General features: G+C 38.5%; 1 protein-coding gene across 3 annotated transcripts in view; it reads left to right on the forward strand.

Moving 5' to 3' along the window:
* SH2D4A (SH2 domain containing 4A) overlaps window positions 1-23,264 on the forward strand; it is an 87,479-nt gene that overhangs the window by 57,229 nt on the left and 6,986 nt on the right. For all 3 annotated transcript variants that reach the window (XM_011979617.1, XM_011979619.1, XM_011979618.1), the window contains one exon: window positions 7,523-7,653. In XM_011979617.1, coding sequence (XP_011835007.1) covers window positions 7,523-7,653 — 131 coding nt within the window. The remainder of the gene's footprint in view (window positions 1-7,522; window positions 7,654-23,264) is intronic.

Genomic DNA, 23,264 nt, shown 5'->3' on the forward strand with positions numbered 1-23,264 from the left:
GATAATATATGCACATACATGCATATGTACATCTATATATGTATATCTGACAGTATGTCACACATAACTCAGAAGCACGTGTTAGAAAAAGCATAAAGAACCGTTAAGTTAATTACAAGAAATTCTAGTAGTTCATCCAAACTTGATTCTGGTGGTTGTGTTTCATAAATTGTATTTTGTTTTTAATTGACACACAATAATTGTACATATTTATGGGATACAGTGTGATGTTTTGATACATATATACATTGTGTAATGATCAAATCAGGATAACTTCCATAGCCATCATCTCAAACACTTGTCATTTCTTTGTGGTGAGAACATTCAAAATCCTATCTTTGGGCTGTTTTGAAGTATGTAGTACATTACTGTTGACTGTTCACCCTGCTGTGCAGTAGAGCAGCAGAACTTATTTCTGCTGTATCAGTGTAACTTTGCGCCAGTTGACCAACCTCTCCTCATTTACCATCCCCCCTACTCTTCCCAGCCTCTGCTAACCACTGTTCTATTCTTCTATAAGATCAACCTGGCCGGGTGTGGTGGCTTAAGCCTGTAATCCCAGCACTTAGGGAGGCCGAGGTGGGTAGATCATGAGGTCAGGAGTTCGAGACCAGCCTGACCAACATGGTGAAACCCCGTATTTACTAAAAATACAAAAATTAGCCTGGTGTGGCACGCACCTGTAATCCTAGCTACACTGGAGGCTGAGGCAGGAGAATCACTTGAACCCAGGAGGCGAAGGCTGCCTGGGAGACAGAGAGAGACTCTGTCTCAACAACAACAAAAAAGATCAACCTTTTTGATTCCACATATAAGTGAGGTCATGCATTGTTTGTCCTTCTGTGTTTGGCTTATTTCACTTAACATAATGTCCTCTAGGTTCATCCATTTTGTTGCAAATGACAGGGTGTTATTCTTTTTATGGATCTTTTGTTCTCTTTAATTTTTTGAGAAACTTCATACTGTTTATAATGGTATGCTAATTTATATTCCTACCATCAGGCAATGAGAGTTCTCCTTTCTCCAGATTCTTGCCAGCATTTTTTTTATTGCAAATGACAGGATATTATACTTTTTCTGTCTGAATAATATTCCATTGTGTATATACACCACATTTTCTTGATTCATTATTGGACACTTAGGTTGATTCCATATCTTGGCTATTGTGAATAGTGCTGCAGTAAACATGGGAGTGCAAATGTCTCTTTGACATACTGATTTCATTTCCATTTGACATATACCCAGTAGTGGGATTGTTGGAGCTTTTGTTCTACTTTGAATTTTTTTGAGAAACTTCATCCTGTTGTCTATAATAGTATACTAATTTGTATTTCTACCAACAGGCTATGAGAGTTTTCCTTTCTCTGGATTCTTGCCAGCATTTGTTTTTTGTTTGTCTTTTTGATAACCAAAAATACAAAACTGGGCAAGGTGATATTGTGGTTTTGATGTGCATTTCCCTGATTAGTGGTATTGAGCATTTTTTTCATATACTTGTTGGTCATTCTTATGTCTTCTTTTGAGGCATGCCTATTGAAGTTTTCTCTTATTTGGATTCTTTTTTTTGCTATTGAGTTTGAGTTCCTATATTGATGCTTTGTCAGATACAGTTTATGAATATTTTCTCCCTTTTTGTAACTTGTCTCTTTACTCTGTTAATTGTTTCCTTTGCTGCAGGAGAATCTTTTTTAGCTTGATATAATCCCATTTGTTTGTTTTTCTTTGGTTGCCTGTGCTTTTAAGGTGTTATTTTTAAAAATCTGGGGCTAGGCATGGTGGCTCACACCTATAATCCCAGTACTTTGGGAGGCCGGGGTGGGAGGGTTGCTTGAGGCCAGGAGTTTGAGATAAGCCTGAGCAAAATAGGGAGACACTCATCTCTATGAACAAATAAAAAATAAAAATCCTTGCTCAGACTGATGTCCTGAAGTGTTTCCCCAATATTTTCTTCTGGTAGCTTCATGGTCTCATCCATTCAAGTCTTTAATCCATTTTGAGCTGATTTTTACCTAGCAAGAGTAGGTAGTTTCATGCTTATACACATCACTATCTAGTTTTCTCAGTACCATTTATTGAAGAGACTGTCCTTCAGTATGTGTTCTTGGTGCTTTTGTTGAAAATCAGTTGACTGTAAATGTGTGGATTTATTTCTGGGTTCTCTGTTCTGTTTCATTGTTTATGTATGTGTTTTTATGCCAGTACCACACTGTTTTGATTACTATAGATTTGTAGTATATTTTAAAGTCATTTACTATGATGCCTCCCAGCTTTGTTCCTTATGCTACAAATTGCTCTGGCAATTTGTAGTAGTCTTTTCTGGTTGCATACAAATTTTTAAAGTTTTTTTCTATTTCTTTGAAAAATATCATTGGTATTTTGATAGGAATCACATCGAATCAGATCTTTTTGGGTAGTACATCCATTTTAATAATATTAATTTTTCTAATCCATGAACATGGGACGTCTATTTTTTTGTTTCCTTTCATTACTGTTTTATAGTTTTTCTTATAAAGACATTTCACCTCCTTGGTTAAATTTATTCCTAGTTATTTTATTTTATTATAAAATTGCTTTTTTTTTTTTTTTTTTGCTAGTCCATTGTTGATGTATAGAGATGCTACTGATTTTTGTAAGTTTATTTTATATACTACAATTTCACTGAATTTTATCAGGACTAAGAGTTTTTTGGTGGAGGCTTTCGGGTTTTCTGTATGTAAGATCAGGTCATCTGCAAACAGACAATTTGAGTTCCTCTTTTCCAATTTGGATGTGTTCAGTGCTTTCTCTTGACTCATTCCTGTGACTAGGACTTTCAGTACTATGTTGAACAAAAGTGATGAAAGTGGACATTCTTGTTTTGTTCCAGGTTTTAAAGGAAAAACTTTCCATTTTTCCTCTTTCAGCATGTAAACTGTGATTTTGTCATATATGACCTGTATTGGGTTGAGGTACATTCCTTCTATACCTAATGTGTTTAAAGGTTTTTATCATGAAGGGATATTGAATTTTAGTAAATGCTTTACCTGTGTCTATTGAGACGATCTTGTGGTCTTTGTCTTTTATTCTGTTAATGTGATGTGTCATGTTCATTGATTTGTTTATGTTGAACCATCCTTGCACCCCTGAGATGAATTTCCCTTGATCATGGTGAATGATGTTTTTGATGTGCTGTTGGATTTGGTTTGCTGGTATTCTGTTGCGGATTTTTGTATTTGTGTTCATCACCATCAGGAATATTGGCCTCTAGATTTTTTTTGTTGTCTCTTTGTCTGGTTTCGATATGAAGGTAATGCTGACTTCACAGAATGAGTTTGGAAGAATTCCTCCAACTTCAGTTTTTTGGAATAGTTTGAGAAGAATTGATATTAGTATTTCCTTAAATGATTGATAGGATTTGGTAGAGACTTATAAACTTAACTTTGTGAAGGAAAGAAACAAAAACACTGATAGTGAAATCTATCAGGTCCTGGGGTTTTTTTTGATAGGATACTTTATTAATGATTCAATCTCATTAGTCATTATTGGTCTGTTAAGTTGTCTTTTTCTTCATGATTGAATTTTGCTAGGTTGTATGTGTCCAGGAATTTATTTACTTCCAGGTTTTCCATTTTGTTGACATATAGTTGTTTACAATAGTCTCTAGTGATCTTTTTATTTCTGTGGTATCAGTTGTGATGTGTCCTTTTTCATCTCTGATTTTGAGTCATCTCTTTTTCTTTGTGTAGCTAAATGTTTGTCGATTTTATTAAAACCAACTCTTCATTTCATTCGTATTTTGTATGGTTCTTTAGTCTCTATTTTATCTATTTTTGCTCTGACATTTATTATATTTCCTTCAACCAATGTTGTGTCAAGTTTGTTCTTGTTTTTCTAGTTCTTGTGGTTCGACAATAAATACTTATTTGAGATCTTTCTACTTTTTTGATATGTGTGTTTATTGGAATAAACATCACTCATAGAACTGCTTTTGCTGTATCCCATAGGATTTGGTATGTTGTTTCCATTTTCACTCGTCTCAAGAAAATTTTTGGTTTCTGAAATTTATTTATTGACCCATTGGTTGTTCAGGAGCATGTTTAATTTCCATATATTTGTTTCTAGTTTTCCTCCTATTACTGATTTTTTGATAAATTTTAACTTAAAACAATTTAAGAATTGTTTTATGGCCTAATATATTCCTGGAGAGCATTCTGTTTGCTGTTGAGATACTGTGTATTCTGCAGCTGGTTGACAGAATAGTCTGTAAATGTCTGTTAGGCACCTTCTAGAGTGTGGTTTAATTATTGATTTTCTGTTGGTATGATCTGTTCATTGTTGAAAGTGGGGTATTGAAGTCCTCTACTATTGTTGTATTGCAGTCTTTCTCCCAATTTAGGTCTATTAATATCTACTTTCTAAATTTAAGTGCTTCTATGTTAATTGAGTACATATATATTTATAACTGTTCTTGCTGTATTGAACTCTTTATCATTGTATACTGGCCTTCTTTGTCTCTTCTTACAGTTTTCAGCTTCAGGTCTATTTTATATGATATAAATGTAGCTACTCCTGTTGTCTTCTGGTTTCCATTTGCATACAACCTTTTTTTCCCCATTCTTTCCCTTTCGGACTATGCATATCCTTACAGGTGAAGTTAACCCCTTGTAGGCAACGTATAATTTGGTCCTGTTTTATTTTTATCTAGCCACTCTATGCTTTTTAATTGGAGAATTTATCCATTGATATTCAAGGTAATTATTGATGCATAAGGGTTTACTATGGCTATTTTCTTTCTTATTTTCTAGTTATTCGGTAGATCCTTTCTTCTCTTATGGTCTTTGTGGTTAGGCGCTTTTCTCTAGTAGTACGTTTTGGTTCCTTGCTTTTTATTTCTGGTGTATTTGTTATAGGTTTTTGCTTTGTGGTTACTATAAGACTTACAGAAAACATCCTATAGTTATAACAAGTTAATTTAGAGACTTACAAACTTAACTTTGTGAAGGAAAGAAACAAAAACACTGTACTTTACCTCCATTCTCTCCTAGCATTTTGTATTTTTGATGTGATGATTTACATTTTTATATTACGTATCTGAAATTATTGAAGTTATTTTTGGTAGTTCACTTTTTAGTCTTCATATTGAAGATATAAGTGGTTTACACATCATGATGATAGTATTAGAACAAAAATCATGGTAGCATCCTGTTTATGTTTGAAGAACTATTTTTTAGCATTTCTTATAGGACATGTCTGGTAGTGGTAAATTCCCTCAGCTTCTGTTTGTCTGGAACTATCTTTATCTCTCCTTTTTTGAAGGAATACTTTGCTGTGTGCAGTATTCTTGGTTGCATTTTTTTTTTTCTTCAGTGCTCAGCCTGTATCATCTTACTTCTTTCTGGCCTGTAAGGTTTCTTCTGAGAAGTCTGCTATCGAGTATATTGGATCTGTCTTATATGTTATTTGTTTCTTTAGCTGCTTTTAGGATCCTGTATTTGTCTTTGCACTCTGAGGGTTTCATTATAGTATGTCTTGGGGTATTCCTGTGTAGGTTGAATCTGATTGGTGACCTTTGACCTTCCTATGCTTGGCTATTAATTTTTTTCCAGGTTTGGAAAGTTTTCTGTTATTTCTTTGCATAAGCTTTTAACCCCTTTGTCTGCCTGAATTCCCTCTTTAACTCTAATAACTGCAATATTTGCTCTTTTGATGTTGCCCCACAGACCCCAGAAGCTTTCTTCATGTCATTCTTTTCTTTTTTATGATCTGTGTATTTTCAAATAGCCTGTCTTCTGGCTCATTATTTGTTCCATTTGATCAGGTGTGCTATTGAAACCCTCTATTGCATTTTTCATTTTATTCATTGCCTTTTTCAGCTCCAGGATTTGATTTTTTAAAATTACTTCAGTCTTTCTGCTAAATTTCCCCGATATGTTTTTGAATTGACTTCTGTTATTTCTTGAAGTTTGTTAAGCTTCCTTAAAACAGCTATTTTGAATTGTTTCAGAGGTCACACATCTCTATGACTTTAGGCTCAACCTCTGGTATCTTATTTTGTACATTTGGTGAGGTCATATTTGAATCTTCTTGATGCTTGTGTATGTGTGACAATATCTGCACATTTAAGGATTAGGCTTTTATTCCACTCTCCACAGCCTGGCTTTATTTGTGCCTGTCTTACAGAGGCCCTTCCAGAAATTCTAAGCCGACTGATGTTTCCTGAGCCTGTGACCAATGCAGCCATCTTAGCACTAGAGGGCGCTCCAAGCCCAGGCTTGCTGCCAGTCTCCCAAGGGCTCTATGATTTACACAGCTCTCCTTCCTTGATGGACCTGAGGAAGAACTCAAGGAGGGTACAGGGGCTGTGTGGGGAAACTGGTCAGGGACTCCAGTACAGAAGACTGTTTTAATGACGCAGACAAGTGTGTCTCCTAGTCTCCTAGTGGATTCCAGCAGGGAATGGGTAGTTCCTTGATTTCAGTGGCAGGGGATGGAGCTGATACTGGACCCCCTCAGTATCTGTTTATGGAGGGTGGCTGGAGAGCCCATCTCATTGGCTCAAATAGACGCTTGTCTCCCAGCAGGTGCCTCTACAGACAGGATAGTTCACTGACTGCAATGGTGGTTGTGTTGTGTTTAAATTGAATTCTGCTCAAAATTAGTAGGTTGTTGAGTAGGACTTGGAAGTCTGTTTATTACATTGTAAGGCTACTCTTTGTAGTAGAAATTGACTTGCATCCTAGAAATTAAGTTCTGCTACTGAATCTATTTCAGAATGATTCTGCTGCCTGTATCTTTGTCTTACCAAACTTCAAATACTCTTCTTCCTTTTACTTTATATTTCTTTCTTTCTTTATTTTTTTTAGCAGAACTAAATGTCATCAAAGGGTGGAAAAGGAGAAAGCAAGTCAGGGAGGTTAGTGGAAAGAGAAACAAGAGTGAATCAAATAATGCAAACATGAGGAAAGAAATCTGTCTTACTGCATTTGATTTCTTTTGTTTGCAAATACATGCTTTCCAGGAAAATGTGCTGGGGTAAAAGTGTATTTTGCCTTTTAATGCTTATTTTTTTCAGATGTTAATTGAAAGTTAATGGAGCTTCTAATTCCTATACAAATGAATTTAAATCTATGTGTTAACACAGCAGTGGATCATTCTTATAACTAGCCCTTTAAGACTGGAAGGACAAGTGACAGATTTATATTCCTTCCTCTTCTGCCCTTGAGGAGGTGTATAATGGTGGTGTGTAGGGGGTCCAGCCTCCTGTTAGCTGAGGTCATTGAATTAGATCATGAAATGTATGTAATTATCTCTCCCTCCCATTTTCTCTCCCTCCCATTCTCTCACTCTCTCTACACACACACACACGTATATATATTTGCATGTATATATATTTGTAAGTATAAGGCACCTCTGGTATCTGTAGACATGCGTGTATATATATGCATGTCTATGTGTGTGTGTGTACGTATACACACATATATATATGACTTTTGAGGGCATTATTTTCAAATTAGTTAAATCTAACTTGAAAAACTTTTAACAGAAATCAGGGAGTGGTGAGGACAGTGTCCAGCTCTGCCCAAGAGGACATCATCCGGTGGTTTAAGGAGGAGCAGCTACCACTTCGAGCAGGCTACCAGAAAACTTCAGACACCATAGCCCCCTGGTTCCATGGTGAGTGCAGAGATTTCCTCAATGGCGTTTCGTCTCAGGGCGGATGAAGCTGTGCTAATCCACCAGGAAGACAGAATAAAAGCTTCCATTTATTGGTGCTGCCCAAAAAGAGTCTTTCAGATGATTTTCACAAAGCAGTGTTTCAAAGACGCCTCAGTAAGCTGCATTCTCATGACTGTTTAGAAGGCAGTCAGCATTCACGGGCACTGTATTCACTGTGGGATAGATTTATCGCCACAAATAAAACCCACAGGACGGGAGGGAAAAGTGATATTCCTGGTGACTTACCACTCGGTTGTTTGATTCAACTTCCATCAAATGGTCACCTTTTCCTTCCACCGAGGGAGACACAGTTATGGGGGTGGGAAGCTGGATAGGACGCTGGCTGAGCAACCTTGAACAAATCATTGTTTTTTTCTGTAGGAAACCAATTTATCTAAGTCTCATTTTCCCCATCTGTTAAATGAAGGAGTTGAACTTTGTGGTCTTGTAAGTGAAAACTGGCTTTGATCCCTTGTTCCCAGTATGTAGTTGAGTGTGCAACATAGGTGGTTGGATCCTGAGCAGATACCAGTTAGTAAACATTTTCCGTATTTGACTCAAGAAACTTGATTCACGCCCCTCTTCCACCCAGCGGATACTTCACGGACCTCTCTGTTTCTTGGATCTCAAGAAAAGTGAGTGGCTTCTTGGCTCAGTTGACTTCCATAAGGTCCATGGTTGAATTGGACTAATTGGCTATATGGACAACTAAAGGTGCTTTAAAACAAAAATACGGTCCCCTCCCAGAGTATGTTTGTCCTCAGGATGTCTTGGTTTGAATTATGTTTAAGACATCTTTCCTCGAAGTAGTGTCATCTCACACATAAATATACCACAAAAAGTAAACTCCCAAACACATAGCATGGGAAACTTTCTAAAAGGAACAGTTATTTGTGATAGGCTTTCTCCTAAAGGGCTGCTTGTGCGGTCAGAATGTCACAGCGGAACTGTCTGGCGTCACAGCGGAACTGTCTGTCTGGCGTCACAGCAGAACTGTCTGGTTTCTCTTGGAAGTGTTTGTTCTTTGGCGATTCAGATTTCGTTAAGTGTCCATCCCAGAGGAGTCCCTTCTCCTTCCCAGGATGAAGTTGCAAGCCTCCTTCCTTTCTGCTTTCAGACACTGGGGAAGAGATGATGGTGTCAGAGATGAACAGAAAGAACGTGGGGCAATTATGCGTTAGCCGTGGCTGTCTCAGCTGCCTGATAATGCCTTGCTTTCCTTTTTAAAATAAGCACCGAGGAAATCAGCCACTTTGTAGTTTCTGTGTCTTTGGACAGAAGAGGCTGTCATCTCTGATTGTAAGATTGGTAGTTTTTTTAACAGCAGGGAGTAAGAAATGGAAAATGTCAGTTGTTATTAAAAACCCTGGGACTTTAACAGGCAGTTCTGTTTGAAAGGCTGAAAGCTAGGAAGACACAGACTAAAAATCGAGTTGGAGCTTTGGTTAAAAAATATGACTGTTGAGTTTTACATAACGTAACTCATTCAGGTGTGCTTATTTTCGATTTATTTTCACTTATACACATATTTTTCAGACTCATAAGCAAAATAAAAAAATGTATAATTAATAACCAGGACATAGCCACATAGTCAGTATACATCTCTATTTTCAGTTTCAAGAAGATACAATTTCACATTTTCAGGATAAAGAGAATATGCATCACATCTTATCTCCTTGAAATATAATTATCACCAGGAAACCTATTCTGAAATATTAAAATGGTAGCCCTTTGTAGGTTTATTATCTTCTTTCCTTTGTCACATCCACCATGAATTACCCTTCGTAAGATGCTATTTTGGTTGCCTACTTTTTCATCCCACAAAGTTTTATACTTTCACCTTTTTCTCTCAATTTAGCTCGAGATAAGGATGGGAGTGAGTAGGAGAGGACAAAGGGATTGAAGACTATTGGACTTCTGGCTTTTGTGGCTGGGAGGAAGGTGGCTGGGCTATCAATGGAGAGAAGGAACATAGGGGATGGGGGAGGGTTAGGGAAGCAGAGAAGAGAACAGAACGTTCTATTTCACAGCATGATAAATGTAGTTAATAGAGTATGGTATGTTTCAAAAGTGCCAAAGGAGTAAATTTTGAATGTTCTTACCAGAAAAAAAAAAATGCTAAGTATTTTAGGTGATGGATGTGTTAATTAGTTTGATTTAATTATTCCACATTGGGTTCATAAATCATAACATCACCTGGTATCCCATAAACTTACACAATTGTAAATTGAAGATTTACAATGAAAAAGTTCCAAACTCCTCCCTGTGATCCACAATGCCTACTTGATCTGCCCCTGTCTGTTGCTCCAGACCCATCTCAAGCCACCGTCCCTGCCTTGGTCACCTCTCCAGGCCTCCCTTCCATCCCGCAGACACACCACATTGTCCCTACCTTAGGGTTCTTGCAGTTGCTCTTCCTGCATGCCTCCCTTTGGCTGACTTCTTAAGGAATTGACTCGCGTGATTATAGAGGCTTGGTAAGTCCCAAATCTGACAGGGTAGGAGGGAAGGCTGGACATGTGGGGAGGAATGGCCTTTTCCATCCAAATGCCTCCTGCTGGCAGCATCCCTTCCTGCTCAGGGGAGGTCAGCCTTTGTCATAGTAAGGCCTTCAACTGACTGGACAAAACCCACACACATTATGGAGGGTAATCTGCTTTACTCCAAGTCCTCCCATTTAAATCTCATCCAAGGCCAGGTTAAAATTAAAAAATTAGCCAGACATGGTACTGCAGGCTTATAGTTCCAGCTGCTCAGGAGGCTGAGGTGGGAAGATCACTTGAGCCTAGGAGTTCGAGACTGCAGTGAGCTATAATTGTGCCACTGTGCTCCAGCCTAGGCAACAAAGACCTTGTCTCTTAAAAGAAAAGACCTTTTCTTTTAAGACCTTTAAGAAAAAAAAAAGAAAAGAAAAAGAAAAATAACAAGTGCTGGCAAGGATGGGGAGGAATTGAAATTCTTGTGCACTGTTGGTGGAAAGGTAAAATAGTATAGCATAGCCACTGTTGGTGGGAAGGTAAAATAGTATAGCATAGCCACTGTTGGTGGGAAGGTAAAATAGTATAGCATAGCCACTGTTGGTGGAAAGGTAAAATAGTATAGCATAGCCACTGTTGGTGGGAAGGTAAAATAGTATAGCATAGCCACTATGGAAAACAGTATGGCCAGTTTCTACAAAGTAAAACCACAGAATTACCCTATGATCCTGAAATTCCAATTCCATTGGGTAAATACCCAAAAGAACTGAAAGCAGACTCTCCAAGAGAGATTTCCGCACCTGTGTTCTCAGCAGCACTATTCACAATACCTGAAACACGGAAGCAACAGATAATGGGAAAGCAAAATGTGGTCCATCCATAGAATGGAATATTATTCTACTTCAAAAAGGGAGGAAATTCTGACATATATGACAACATGAATAAATCTTGAGGACATGATACTAAATGAAATAAACCAGTCACCAAAAGACAAATACTGTACAATTCTACTTATATGAGGTATTTAGAATAGTCAAAATCATAGAGAAAGAAAGCACGTGGTAGTTGCTGGGGGTTGGTGGTGAATGGAGCATTATTAAATGGGTAGTTTCAGTTTTACAAGGTGAAACGACTTCTGCAGATGGATGGTGATAATATCTGTGCAGCTTTTTTTTTTTTTTTTTTGAGGCAGGATCTGGCACTGTCTTCCAGACTAGAGTGCATGGTGTGATCTTGGCTCACTGCAACCTCTGCGTCCTAGACTCATGCGATCCTCCTGCATTAGCCTCCCAGGCAGCTAGGACTACAGGCATGCACCACCATGCCTGGCAAATTTTTTTGTATTTTTTTGTATTTTTTTTTTTTGTAGAGATGGAGTTTGCCAGGTTTGAGTTGTTAGTCTCAAACTCCTGGGCTCAAGGGATCCACCTGCCTTGGCCACCCAATGTGCTGGGATTATAGGTGGGAGCCACCACAACTGGCCAATTGTACAATATTATGGATGCATTTAACACTGAATAGTACACTTAAAAATGGTTGTCCCAGCACTTTGGGAGGCCGAGGCGGGTGGATCACCTGAGGTCAGGAGTTCAGGACCACCCTGGCCAACATGATGAAACTCCATCTCTACTAAAAATACGAAAATTAGCCAGTCTTAGTGGCAAGTGCCTGTAATCCCAGCTACTCAGGAGGCTGAGGCAGGAGAATTGCTTGAACCTGGGAGGCAGAGGTTACGGTATGCCCAAGATCATGCCACTGCACTCCAGCCTGGGCAACGAGAGTGAGACTCTGTCTCAAAACAGTAACAACAAAATGATTAAGGTGGTAAATTTTATATAGTACATACTTTTACATAATAAAGTCTCCATGTCTCATATTATATGCAAAAATAAATTATGGGTGGATTGTGCATGACACAACAAGCAAAAACCATAAAGGAAAAATAGCTAAATTTAACCTCATTGAAATGAAAAACTCCTCTCCCTTAAAATGTGTCAAAAGACAAGTCACAAACTAGGAGAATACATATGTAACTCATATGATTGACAAAGGATCAGTATCTACAATATATGAAATCCTACAGGTCAATATAAAAAATCAATTCACTAGAAAAATGGTCAAAAGATCTGTGTAAGTAATTACAGAAGACCTACTTATCCAGCCAGTAAAATATGAGCTCAATCTCACTATAAATTAGTACAAATTAAAATAAGATTCCACTGTGCACCCATAAGAGGAATGGAAAATCAAAATCTGGCAGTATCAAGAACTGGCAAGTACACAGGGAAACATTCTCAAGTACAGCTGGTAGGAGTATATACTGGTATAATCAGTTTCATGGGCATTTAGCAATATGCAGTATAATTAAAGATGCACATAGCCTACCTCCTAGTAATTCTGCCTCTAGATATATACTCTGAAGAAATGATCATGTTTACAGTGAGACATGTTCAAGGGTGTACACCACATCATTTTCTGTAATAGCAAAAAAGTTACAGCAAACGTAGAAGAGATGAATAATGATACATGTGTATCATACGTGTGTATACATATATTACATATATATATAATAAAACACCGCATGATAGGTAAAATGAATGAGGTTGTCTATATGTATAAGCAAGGACAAATCCCAATAACAACGTTGGAAGAAAACATTATGTGTAACATGATCCCATTTAAATGTTAAGCACAATACTATATATTTTCATTATAATATATATGTTTACAGCATAAAATATAGATGGAAATCACAGCTTCAGAAGAGAGGTTCACCCTTGGAGAAGGAGACAAGGAAAGGAAATGGGATCAAAAAGTAACAAGGGGGCCTTAATTCTATATGGCAGGATTTTCTTTTCTTTTTTTTTTTTGAGATAGAGTCTTACTCTGCTGCCCAGCCCAGGCTGGAGTACAGTAGCACCATCTAGGCTCAATGCCAGCTCTGTCTCCTGCATTCAAGCAATTCTCCTGCCTCAGTCTCCCAAGTAGCTAGAACTATGGGTGCCTGCCAGCACATCCAGATAATTTTTGTATTTTTAATAGAGACGGGGTTTTGCCTTGTTAGCCAGGCTGGTCTCAAACTCCTGACCTCAAGTGATCTGCCTACCTCAGCCTCTCAAAAGCACTGGGATTACAGGTATGAGCCACCATGCCTGCCCTGGCAAGTTTTATTTCTTAAGAAAAACAGATAGGAAGTAAATATGGCTGTTAATATTCATTGTACCTGGAGAATAGATATAACATTTGTTATATCACTGGTGTTGTATTTTTCTTGGTACTTTCTTTGTGTTTAAAATATTTCATAAGAAAAATCATTTTTTAATGAAGGGAAAAAATTAAAATTTGTATGACCTCTTTCATGCCTGTGGTTTTGAGGATTTCTGAGATTATTTTGCCTGATTACACTGAGAACTTCAATCTAGCTTCATTAAGGAGACAACTAACTGCTCAACTCAATGTTGTCTATTGCAAGCAGACCAGCACAGTCTCACCAAGAAAGATGCCTCCATGATTAATTTTATGGGTCAACTTGACTGGGCCATGGTCCCAGATGTTTGGTCAAAAATTATTCTGGATGTTTCTGGGAAGAATTTTTTGGATGAGATTTGTTTTTATTATTATTATTATTATTGAGACAGTGTATCACTCTGTTGCCCAGGCTGGAGTGCAATGGTGTGATCTCAGCTCACTGTAACCTCTGCCTCCTGGGTTCAAGCATTTCTCCTGCCTCAGCCTCCTGAGTAGCTGTAATTACAAGTGTGCACCACCACGTCCAGCTAATTTTTGTGTTTTTAGTAGAGATGGGGTTTTGCCCTGTTGGTCAGGCTGGTCTCAAACTCCTGACCTCAAGTGAGCCACCCGCCTTCGCCTCCCAAAGTGCTGTGATTATAGGCGTGAGCCTTTTAAGAGACAAGGTCTTTGTCTGTTGCCTAGGCTGGAGCACAGTGGCACAGTTATAGCTCACTGCAGTCTCGAACTCCTAGGCTCAAGTGATCTTCCCACCTCAGCCTCCTGAGCAGCTGGAACTATAAGCCTGCAGTACCATGTCTGGCTAATTTTTAAATTTTTTGTAGAGACAGGACCTCACTGTTGCTCAGGCTGGTCTGAAATGCCTGGCCTCAAGCAGTCCTCCCTCCTCAGCCTCCCAAAGAACTGAGATTACAGGCATGAGTCACTATGACTGTTTTCTTTTTTCTTTATTTCATAGCAACTATCCTAGAGGATGGGAGGTCATATGTCGTCATGGTTTTGATTTACATTTCCCTAATGACTAGTAATGTTAAGCACCTTTTCATTTGCTTATTGGCCATTTGTATATCTTCTTTGAAAAATGTTTACTTGAACTGTTTGCCTAGTTTTGGATTGGGTTCTTGTTGAATTATAAGAGTTCTCTATACAATATATTCTGGGTATCAATCCTTTATTAGATATCTAATTTAAAAATATTTTTGTCTGTTTTATGGGTTGCCTTTTTAATCTGTTGAGAGTGTCTTTTGATGTATAAAATGCTTTAATTTTTATGAAGTTCAATGTGCCTATTTTTTTCTTGTGTTGCTGGTGCCTTTGGTGTCATATCTAAGAAATCACTGCCAAATCCAATGTTGTGAAGATTTGACCCTCTGTCTTCTTCCAAAAGTGTTCCAGCTTTATGTCTTACATTTATGATCGCTTTTGAGTTAATTTCTATATATGGTGTTACATAAGGGTCCAACTTCATTCTTTCACACATGGTTATCCAATTTTACCAGCACCATTTGTTGAAATGACTGCCCCTTCCCTATTGAATGGTGTTGGCCCCTTTGTCAAAATTCATTTGACCACATCTAAGCATTTTTACTTCTGGGTTTTTATTATAATCTATTGGTCTATAAGTCTGTGTATATGCTGGTACCACGTTGTTTTGATTACTATAGCATTGCGTTAAGTTTTGAAATGACTGTGTGTGAGTCTTCCAGTTTTTTCTTCTATTTTCAAGATTGTTTTGATTATTTGGGGTCTCAAGATTCCACGTGAATTTTTAGATGGGTTTTTCTACTTCTACAAAAAATGTCGTTGAGATTTTGGTAGGGATTACACTGAATCTGTATATCATTTTGAACAGTATTTTTATCTTAATATTAAGTTTTCTGATCCATGAGCATGGGATGTGTTTTTATTTACTTATGTCTTCTTTATCTCAGCAATGTTTTGTAGTTGGTTTTTTTTGTTGTTGTTGCTGTTTTTTTTGTTTTGTTTTGTTTTTTTAGACAGAGTCTTGCTCTGTTGCCCAGGCTGAAGTGCAGTGGTGTGATCTCTGCTCACTGCAATCTCTGCCTCTCAGATTCAAGCGATTCTCCCATCTCAGCCTCCCAAGTAGCTGGGATTACAGGCTCCCACCATCATGTCTGGCTAATTTTTGTATTTTTAGTAGAGACAGGGTTTCACTATGTTGGCCAGGCTGTTATCGAACACCTGACCTCAAGTGATCCACCTGCCTCAGCCTCCCAAACTTCTGGGATTACAAGCTTGAGCCACTGTGCCCAGTCATCAGTGTTTTGTAGTTTTCATTGTATAAGTCTTTCACTTCCTTGGTTAATTCTAAGTATTCTTTTTTTCTGTTTTTTTTTTTTTTTTTTTTTTTTTGAGACGGAGTCTCGCTCTGTCACCCAGGCTAGAGTGCGGTGGAGCGATCTCCACTCACTGCAAGCTCTGCCTCCCGGGTTCACGCCATTCTCCTGCCTCAGCCTCCCGTGTAGCTGGGACTACAGGCGCCCGCAACTGCACCCGGCTAATTTTTTGCATTTTTTTAAAAATTTTTTTTATTAATTTTTTTTTTTGAGACGGAGTCTTGCTCTGTCGCCCAGGCTGGAGTGCAGTGGCCGGATCTCAGCTCACTGCAAGCTCCGCCTCCCAGGTTCACGCCATTCTCCTGCCTCAGCCTCCCGAGTAGCTGGGACTACAGGCGCCCGCAATTTTTTGTATTTTTAGTAGAGACAGGGTTTCACTGTATTAGCCAGGATGGTCTCGATCTCCTGACCTCATGATCCACCCGTCTCGACCTCCCAAAGTGCTGGGATTACAGGCGTGAGCCACCGCGCCCGGCCCTAAGTATTCTTTTTGATGATAGTGTAAATGGAATTTGATTTGTAATTTCCTTCTCAGCGTGTTCATTGTCAGTGTATAGAAATGCAACTGATTTTTTGTGTATTGACTGTGTATCCTGCCACTTTACTTAATTCATTGATTAGTTTTAACAGTTTTTTGTGGAATCTTTCTGGTTTTCTACATAGACGATTGTATGACCTGACAACAGAGGTAATTTTACTTCTTCTTTTCTAACTTGAATACCTTTTATTTATTTTATCTAACTGCTGTAGCTAGAACTTCCAGGAATAGTTGAATAGAAATGGCGAAAGTGGGCATCCCTGCCTTATTTCTGATCTTAGAAGAAATGTCATTCAATACTAACTATGATCTTTGCTGTGGGTTTTTCATACATGGCCTTTACTATGTTGAGGTAGTTTCTTTATCTTCCTAGTTTGTTGAGTTTTTATCATGATAGGGTGTTGCATGTTGTCAGATGCTTTTTCTGCACTGAGATGAGCATGTATTTTTTTCATTTATTCTGTTAATACAGTGTATTACACTGATCAATTTTCATATATTGTACCATCTTGCATTCCAGGAATAAATCCTACTTGTTATGGTATATGATCCCGTTGATATGCTGCTGCATTAATTTTGATAGTAACCATGTTACTGTAATACTATCTTTTATAATTGCCTATGTGTTTACCTTTATTGAGTTACTTGTTTCTTCATTTGGCTTTGAGTTACTGTCTGCATCCTTTCATTTCACCATGTAGCATCCTTGGACATTTCTTGCATGGCAGGTTACTGGTAACAAACTTCCTTAGCTTTTGTTTACCCAAGAATGTCTTAATTTGTCTCCCACTTTTAAAGGACAATTTTTCCAGGATTGGCCAAAAGAATCAAGAATCAGTAGGATTCTTGATTGACAGTTGTTTTTTCTTTTAGTATTTTGAATATGCAGATAGTCCTACACTTACAATGGTTTGACTTACGATTTTTTTACCTTATGATGGTGTGAACGTGATACACATTCAGTAAACACCATACTTCAAGTACCTGTTCAACCATTCTGTTTTTCACTTTCAGTACAATATTCAATAAGTTACATGGGATATTCACTTTAAAAATGGTTTTTGTGTTAGATGATTTTGCCAAACTGTAGGGTAATGTAAATATTCTGACCATGTTTAAGGTAGGCTAGGCTAAGTTATGATGTTCAGTAAGTTAGATGTATGAAGTGAATTTTTGACTGACAATATTATCAACTTATGCAGGGTTTATAAGGATGTAAACTCCCCATCATAAGATAAGTTGAGGAGCGTCTTTATTGGCTCACTGCTTTCTGTTCTCCAAAACTAGTGATGAGAAATCTGGGGATAATCTTATTGACCATCCCTTGTATGTGATGAGTTGCTTCTCTCTTGCTGCTTTGAAGATTCTTTTTTTTTTTTTTTTTTTTTTGAGACAGAGTCTTACTCTGTAACCCTGGCTATAGTATAGTGGTGTGATCTCGGCTCACTACAGCCTCGACCTTCCAGATTCAAGCAGTTCTCCTGCCTCAGTCCTGTCAAGTAGCTGGGACTACAGGCACATGCCACCACACCTGGCCAATCTTTGTCTTTTGACAGTTTGATTGTACCGTGTGTCAGTGTGGGTCTCTTTTAAGTTCATCTCACTTGGATTTCATTGAATTTCTTGGATATTTATATTAATGTCTTTCATCAAATTTGGGAAGTTTTCATTATTTCTTCAAATATTCTCTCTGCCCCCTTCTTTTGATAGTTCCACAAAACATATATTGGGTCATTTGATGCCATTCCATAGGTGCCTTAGGCTGTGTTCACTTTTCTTCATTTTATTCTTTCTGTTCCTTAAACTCGATAATGTCCATTGTCCTGTCTTCAAGTTCAGTGATTCTTTCTTCTGCCCACTTAAATCTGCCTGTGAATTCCTCTAGCGAATTTTTCATTTTAGTTATACTTTCAGCTCTAGGATTTTTTCCTTTTTTTTTTTTTTAAGGTTTTCTCTTTATATTTACATTTTGTGCATACATAGTCTTTGAGTAGATCTGTCATCGGGCCTTTTTCATTCCGGGACAGTTTCTGATTTGTTTTCCTTTGAATGGGCCATATTTTTCTTTGGATTTTCATGCATTGTGGTTTTTTGCTGAAAACTGGGTATTTGAATGTTATAATGTGGTAACTCTGGGAATCTGATTCTTCCTCTTCCCCAAGGCTTACTATTTTTTTTGTTTCTATTTTTTTGTTTCTATTGTTATAGGCTTTCTCTATGTCAAGGATCAGCCTGAGGTACAAACTTAAGGTCTTCACAGCTCCTTTTTGAGCCTGTACCTTTCCATGGCCATGAATAGTCATGTTATGATTTTCTCCATATATGCAATTATTTTTGAATGTCCTAGTCTTTAGTTCCTGGCTCCCAAAAGGGGGAAAAAATTAAGGGGGAGGGATTTTGAAATGTAATGACTAGATTACCTAGGTTTGAGTTGGGTTTTCTTCTCTGTAAAATGAGGAGGATAATACTAATCTATGTCATAGGGTTGTTTTTATAAAGTAAATCAGCTAATATTATGTAAAGTGCTTGGAATAGTACCTAATACCTGGTATTTGTTATTTTGATTTATCAGAATTGTGCAGTTTAAGTTCATCGTTCCTGTTCCCCTACCTTTCTTTTCCTATCATTTTGAGTAACAGTGTAAGTGAGCAGCACTTCAATAAAATAGATTGTAATTACTGCAAAAACTGCCCTATGCTATTTCTACAAGTGTTTATTTGGGGCCTGTCTTTAAAAGCTAGGAGGCCACCTTAGAAGCAAAAAGTAATTTGGAAGGACAGAGGGTCAACACCCTCACCAACAGAGAATGAATGTTTTTGGGCAAGTTTGGCAGGACATTGCAGGTTAAGGTTGAGCTTGGGTTTGGGAGGGATGGCGCAAAGAGATGGGGGTTAGTGTTAGCGTTTCTAAAGTAATAGCTCCCATTTTCTGGATTTATGATCTTCTAAATATTGTTATTGCTTAAATCTGCCTAATTTTGTCATCCTTTATCTCTTCTTATCCCGTTGTCCTTGAACGACCATTTTTTCAGGTCGGGACTGTCTTGACCTTCAAATGCAATGCTTGTTTTATTCATTTGGTTCTTGCATCTGATAGCCAGATTCCAACATTCTTTAAGAAAGACCTTATAGTCTGTAATATCTGTAAACTAAGTAAATAATGTTGGAAAGTCCTTCTGGCCAAACTTAACATCCTGCTGACTGAAGAGTCATCCCAGTTATTCTGGCTTCAGATTATGAGTCTCCAAAGTATGTAGATACATAATTCATTTTACCCACTAATATGCTTTTAAAGTTCCCCAAGACAGGGCCAAAGAATAAATAAAATTGAGATCTGAAGTTCTGTCCGGAACACCACAGGTTCATTTCTTCATTCTATCAACATTTTCCTATTTCTGCTAAAAATAAAGCAGTATATTGGAGCCGAGAAACTGGCAGGGAGGGACTGGGAGTGGGAAGATGGGTAAAAAGATAGAAATCTGTGTATAAACAAGTTTATGATTTAGAAATTTTCCAATTATAAACAATTTTTAAACAAAATTGCACACATTTGCTTTATGTATCAATAGTTGATCATTATTCCTCTGAAATTTAATGAACACTTATTCAAATGTAGATGTAATTACATTTTTGATGAAAATCTCCATCTTGATTTGTTTCTTTTAGCTGTCTTTTGCTGTCATGGCATACAACTGAACCTGCCCTCCCGGTGATTTGGTCCCACCAGTACTTTATATATATTTTAAGCTACTTAGCAAGCACATCCTTTTTACTTTGGTGGAATAGCAATATAGTTCACATTTCAGCTTTTTTTTTTTCTTTTTGAGACAGACTCTTTCTCTGCTACCCAGGCTGGAGTGCAGTGACATGTCAGGTCACTGTAGCCTCCACCTCCCAGGTTCAGACGATTCTTCTGCCTCTGCCTCAGGAGTAGTTGGAATTACAAGGCATGTGCCACCATGCCTGGCTAAGTTTTGTAGAGACCATGTTGTCCAGGCTGGTTTCGAACTTGACTTCAAGTGATCCACCCGCCTCAGCCTCCCAAAGTGCTGGGATTACAGGCCTGAGCCACTACGCCTGGCCACACTTCAGCTATTTTGATTTCTTCCATTTTTTGATACATTCCACTGACTCTTTAGAGGGTTACTCTGAACCTCCTGGAGGTAGTTATTCTCTGGAATTGTTGTTCCCTACAGATGGTTGTTAAGGTAGAATCCTATGTCCCACTCCTCCCCACTTCCCTTCTACTCCTGACAGTTTGTCACACACAGCTCCTTCAAAACAGGGACAGATACCACCCCAGATGGAGCATATGCCACTCAATAGGTTGCATTAAGAAGGGCTCATGGAGGCTTCCCAAAATTTCTTTCAGTCTAAGATCTTAGCAGACCTATGAGTCAGTAGTTCTGATCCTTGACTTATTAAGGAGCTTCTCGGTGATCCTCTGTCCTTTGACTATTTTGCTGAAGAATGGAGATTTCTTAATTGTGGGGCCATCAATATTCTGCCCACCTGTCACAAAGGGATTTTCAAGCTTCTGTCTTCACTAAGCACAAAGTAGTTATTTATGTGATTTCTCAAAGCCTCTTTGTTCTTAAACCTCAGATGACATATATATCCTGCCTCATTTACATGGATGATTCACACATTTTATGGAGTGGATAGGCTGTGGCCAGCAGCAGTACATCACTGCTTGTGTGTGGCGGAGGAGGACAGCTGGAAGTCCATTCCCGGGCAGGGCTCCTTTTGGCATGAAGGCTTCACCTACATTAATGTCATTAAAGCAAAGCACGTTTTATCCAAATTATTCTCCAAGATCCCCCTATAAAATTGCTTAGTATTTGTTCAGATTGTAAAGCAACTGGAGAAGATGAAACAAAGAGGCGAAAACTACACACATTAATTTGGATTTCGGAAGAGTTAGCTTTTCTGCAGAACATTCTATGCAATGCTGGCTTTTTCCTGGAAGAACCTGACTTTTCTCATAAATTACTCAGTGCAGCAGGCTTCCTGCAAAAATGTCACTATGTTTGCCAATAATGTGGAGAATAGCCCATTGGCCCCAAGCTGTTACTTGGGTTTTTGCCGATGATGCACTGGAGTCCTCATCCTGACACTATCACAGGATGGCAGTGGCTGTGCCTGGGAGCCCCAAGCTTCCCACTACACACCCCCAGGACTGGACCCTTGTAGTTCCCTGTCGTGCTCTTGGAGTCCTGAGGTTGCCTAAAGGGGCCTCACAGGCAAGGGACAGGTACAGTGGGTGTGTGAGAACCTAAGAAGAGAGCTTCTGTTTTGGGGGTTTCACCTGGAATTTTGAATAGAAAAGGGATTCTACTGTTTAATTTAGTATTTTAAAAGCCATGTGTTTGTCTTCAAACTTTTGTCATCACATGCTTTTTTTTTTTAAAAAAAAAAAAAAAGAGTCTTGCTCTGTCACTCAGGTTGGAGTGCTGTGGTGTGATCACAACTCACTGCAGCCTTGACTATCTGGGCTCAGGTGATTCTCCCACCTCAGGCTCCTGAGCAGCTGGGAATGTGGCTGTGTGCCACCACACCTAGCTAATATTTTTTGGTTTTTTCTTTTTAGAGATGGGGTCTTGCCATGTTGCCCAGGCTAATCTCAAACTCCTGGTCTCAAGTGATCCTCCCACCTCAGCCTCCCAAAGCTGGGATTACAGGTGTGAGACAGGGCACCTGGCCATGGCTATCACATGCCTTAATTTTTATTTCTGTACTATCACATGCTTTCTTGACAGTTTCTTCTGACACAGCCAGGTGATGCCGCCTCACTTCTTTATGCCAAGGGAAAGTAAGTAAGTAGTGGTTAAGAGCATGTCCCTGGGGCCACAGTGCCTGGCTTCAAATCTGAGTTCCCCCGTTAATTAGCTGTGTGGCTTTAGGCAGTCACATGACTGTGTCCTTCTGTCCCTGATATGTATAATGCAGATCATTAGGGGTTGTTCCTGCCTCAGTATGTGCATGTAATTTGTTGTTAATATTTGTAAAGCATGAAGAACTGTGTGGCACATAATAAGCCCTAGTTAATAAGTGTTAGCCATTTAAGATAATGAAGTGAGGATGAATAATGCTAATAGTTCTGATCCTTGACTTACTAAGGAGCTTCTCAGTCCTCAGCAGCATGAATGCTAAGCTTAGATTTTGGAAGAGTCACTGTCCCCACATCAAGGCATACTACACATATGTAACCAGTGAAAAATGCATCTTCTTTAAGTTACCAAGGTGAGAAATGAACACTGCTTTGTGAAATAAAGACCCATTTTATTTTCAGTTCGTTCCACGAAAATTCCATGAGCCTGGTGGGTTAAAAAGCAAAAGCCTACAATAGGAGACAAAAAACCCTGGAAGTGTCATTTGCTAATCCTGCAAGCTTGGGTACTTGCCTTTTCTGCGTTAATTTCCTCATCTATAAAATAGAGATGATGATAACATCAGCTCTGCTTTTTAGAGAAAACAACTCTAAAATGCAGTGGAAGCACGCTGAACAGTATGGTACGCCAGTGCAAAGCAGGTGTTTTGTCTCAGAGAATGGGTGACAGCGTGGGCCCTGAGGTCAACCAGCCTGGGTCTAATCCCAGTGCTTCTCCTGACCTACCCGAATGACCTTAAGCAGGGTATGCAAGTTTTCTCATCCATTATTTGAGGATAATAACAATATGTCTATGTAGGGTTGCTGTGAGGATGAAAGGAGGTAATACAAACTTTATTTGGCTATCTTTGATTTTTAGACACACATTTTCCAGACACAGGAGTTGTACAAATGTACCCAAATAATATTTAGACCTGGTGGCACTTCAGAGAAAGACGAAATACACCTCTTGTCCCTGTGATCACAATTCTTAGACTAGAGGAAGTGGCTGCACCGAAGTGTCCCAGAGAAGGAAATTTCTGACTTGATTATAAGACACAAGCATTCATTAAACCCTTT

This window comes from Mandrillus leucophaeus, unplaced genomic scaffold (genome assembly GCF_000951045.1).
Source record: "Mandrillus leucophaeus isolate KB7577 unplaced genomic scaffold, Mleu.le_1.0 Scaffold204, whole genome shotgun sequence".
Classification (NCBI taxonomy): domain Eukaryota; kingdom Metazoa; phylum Chordata; class Mammalia; order Primates; family Cercopithecidae; genus Mandrillus; species Mandrillus leucophaeus.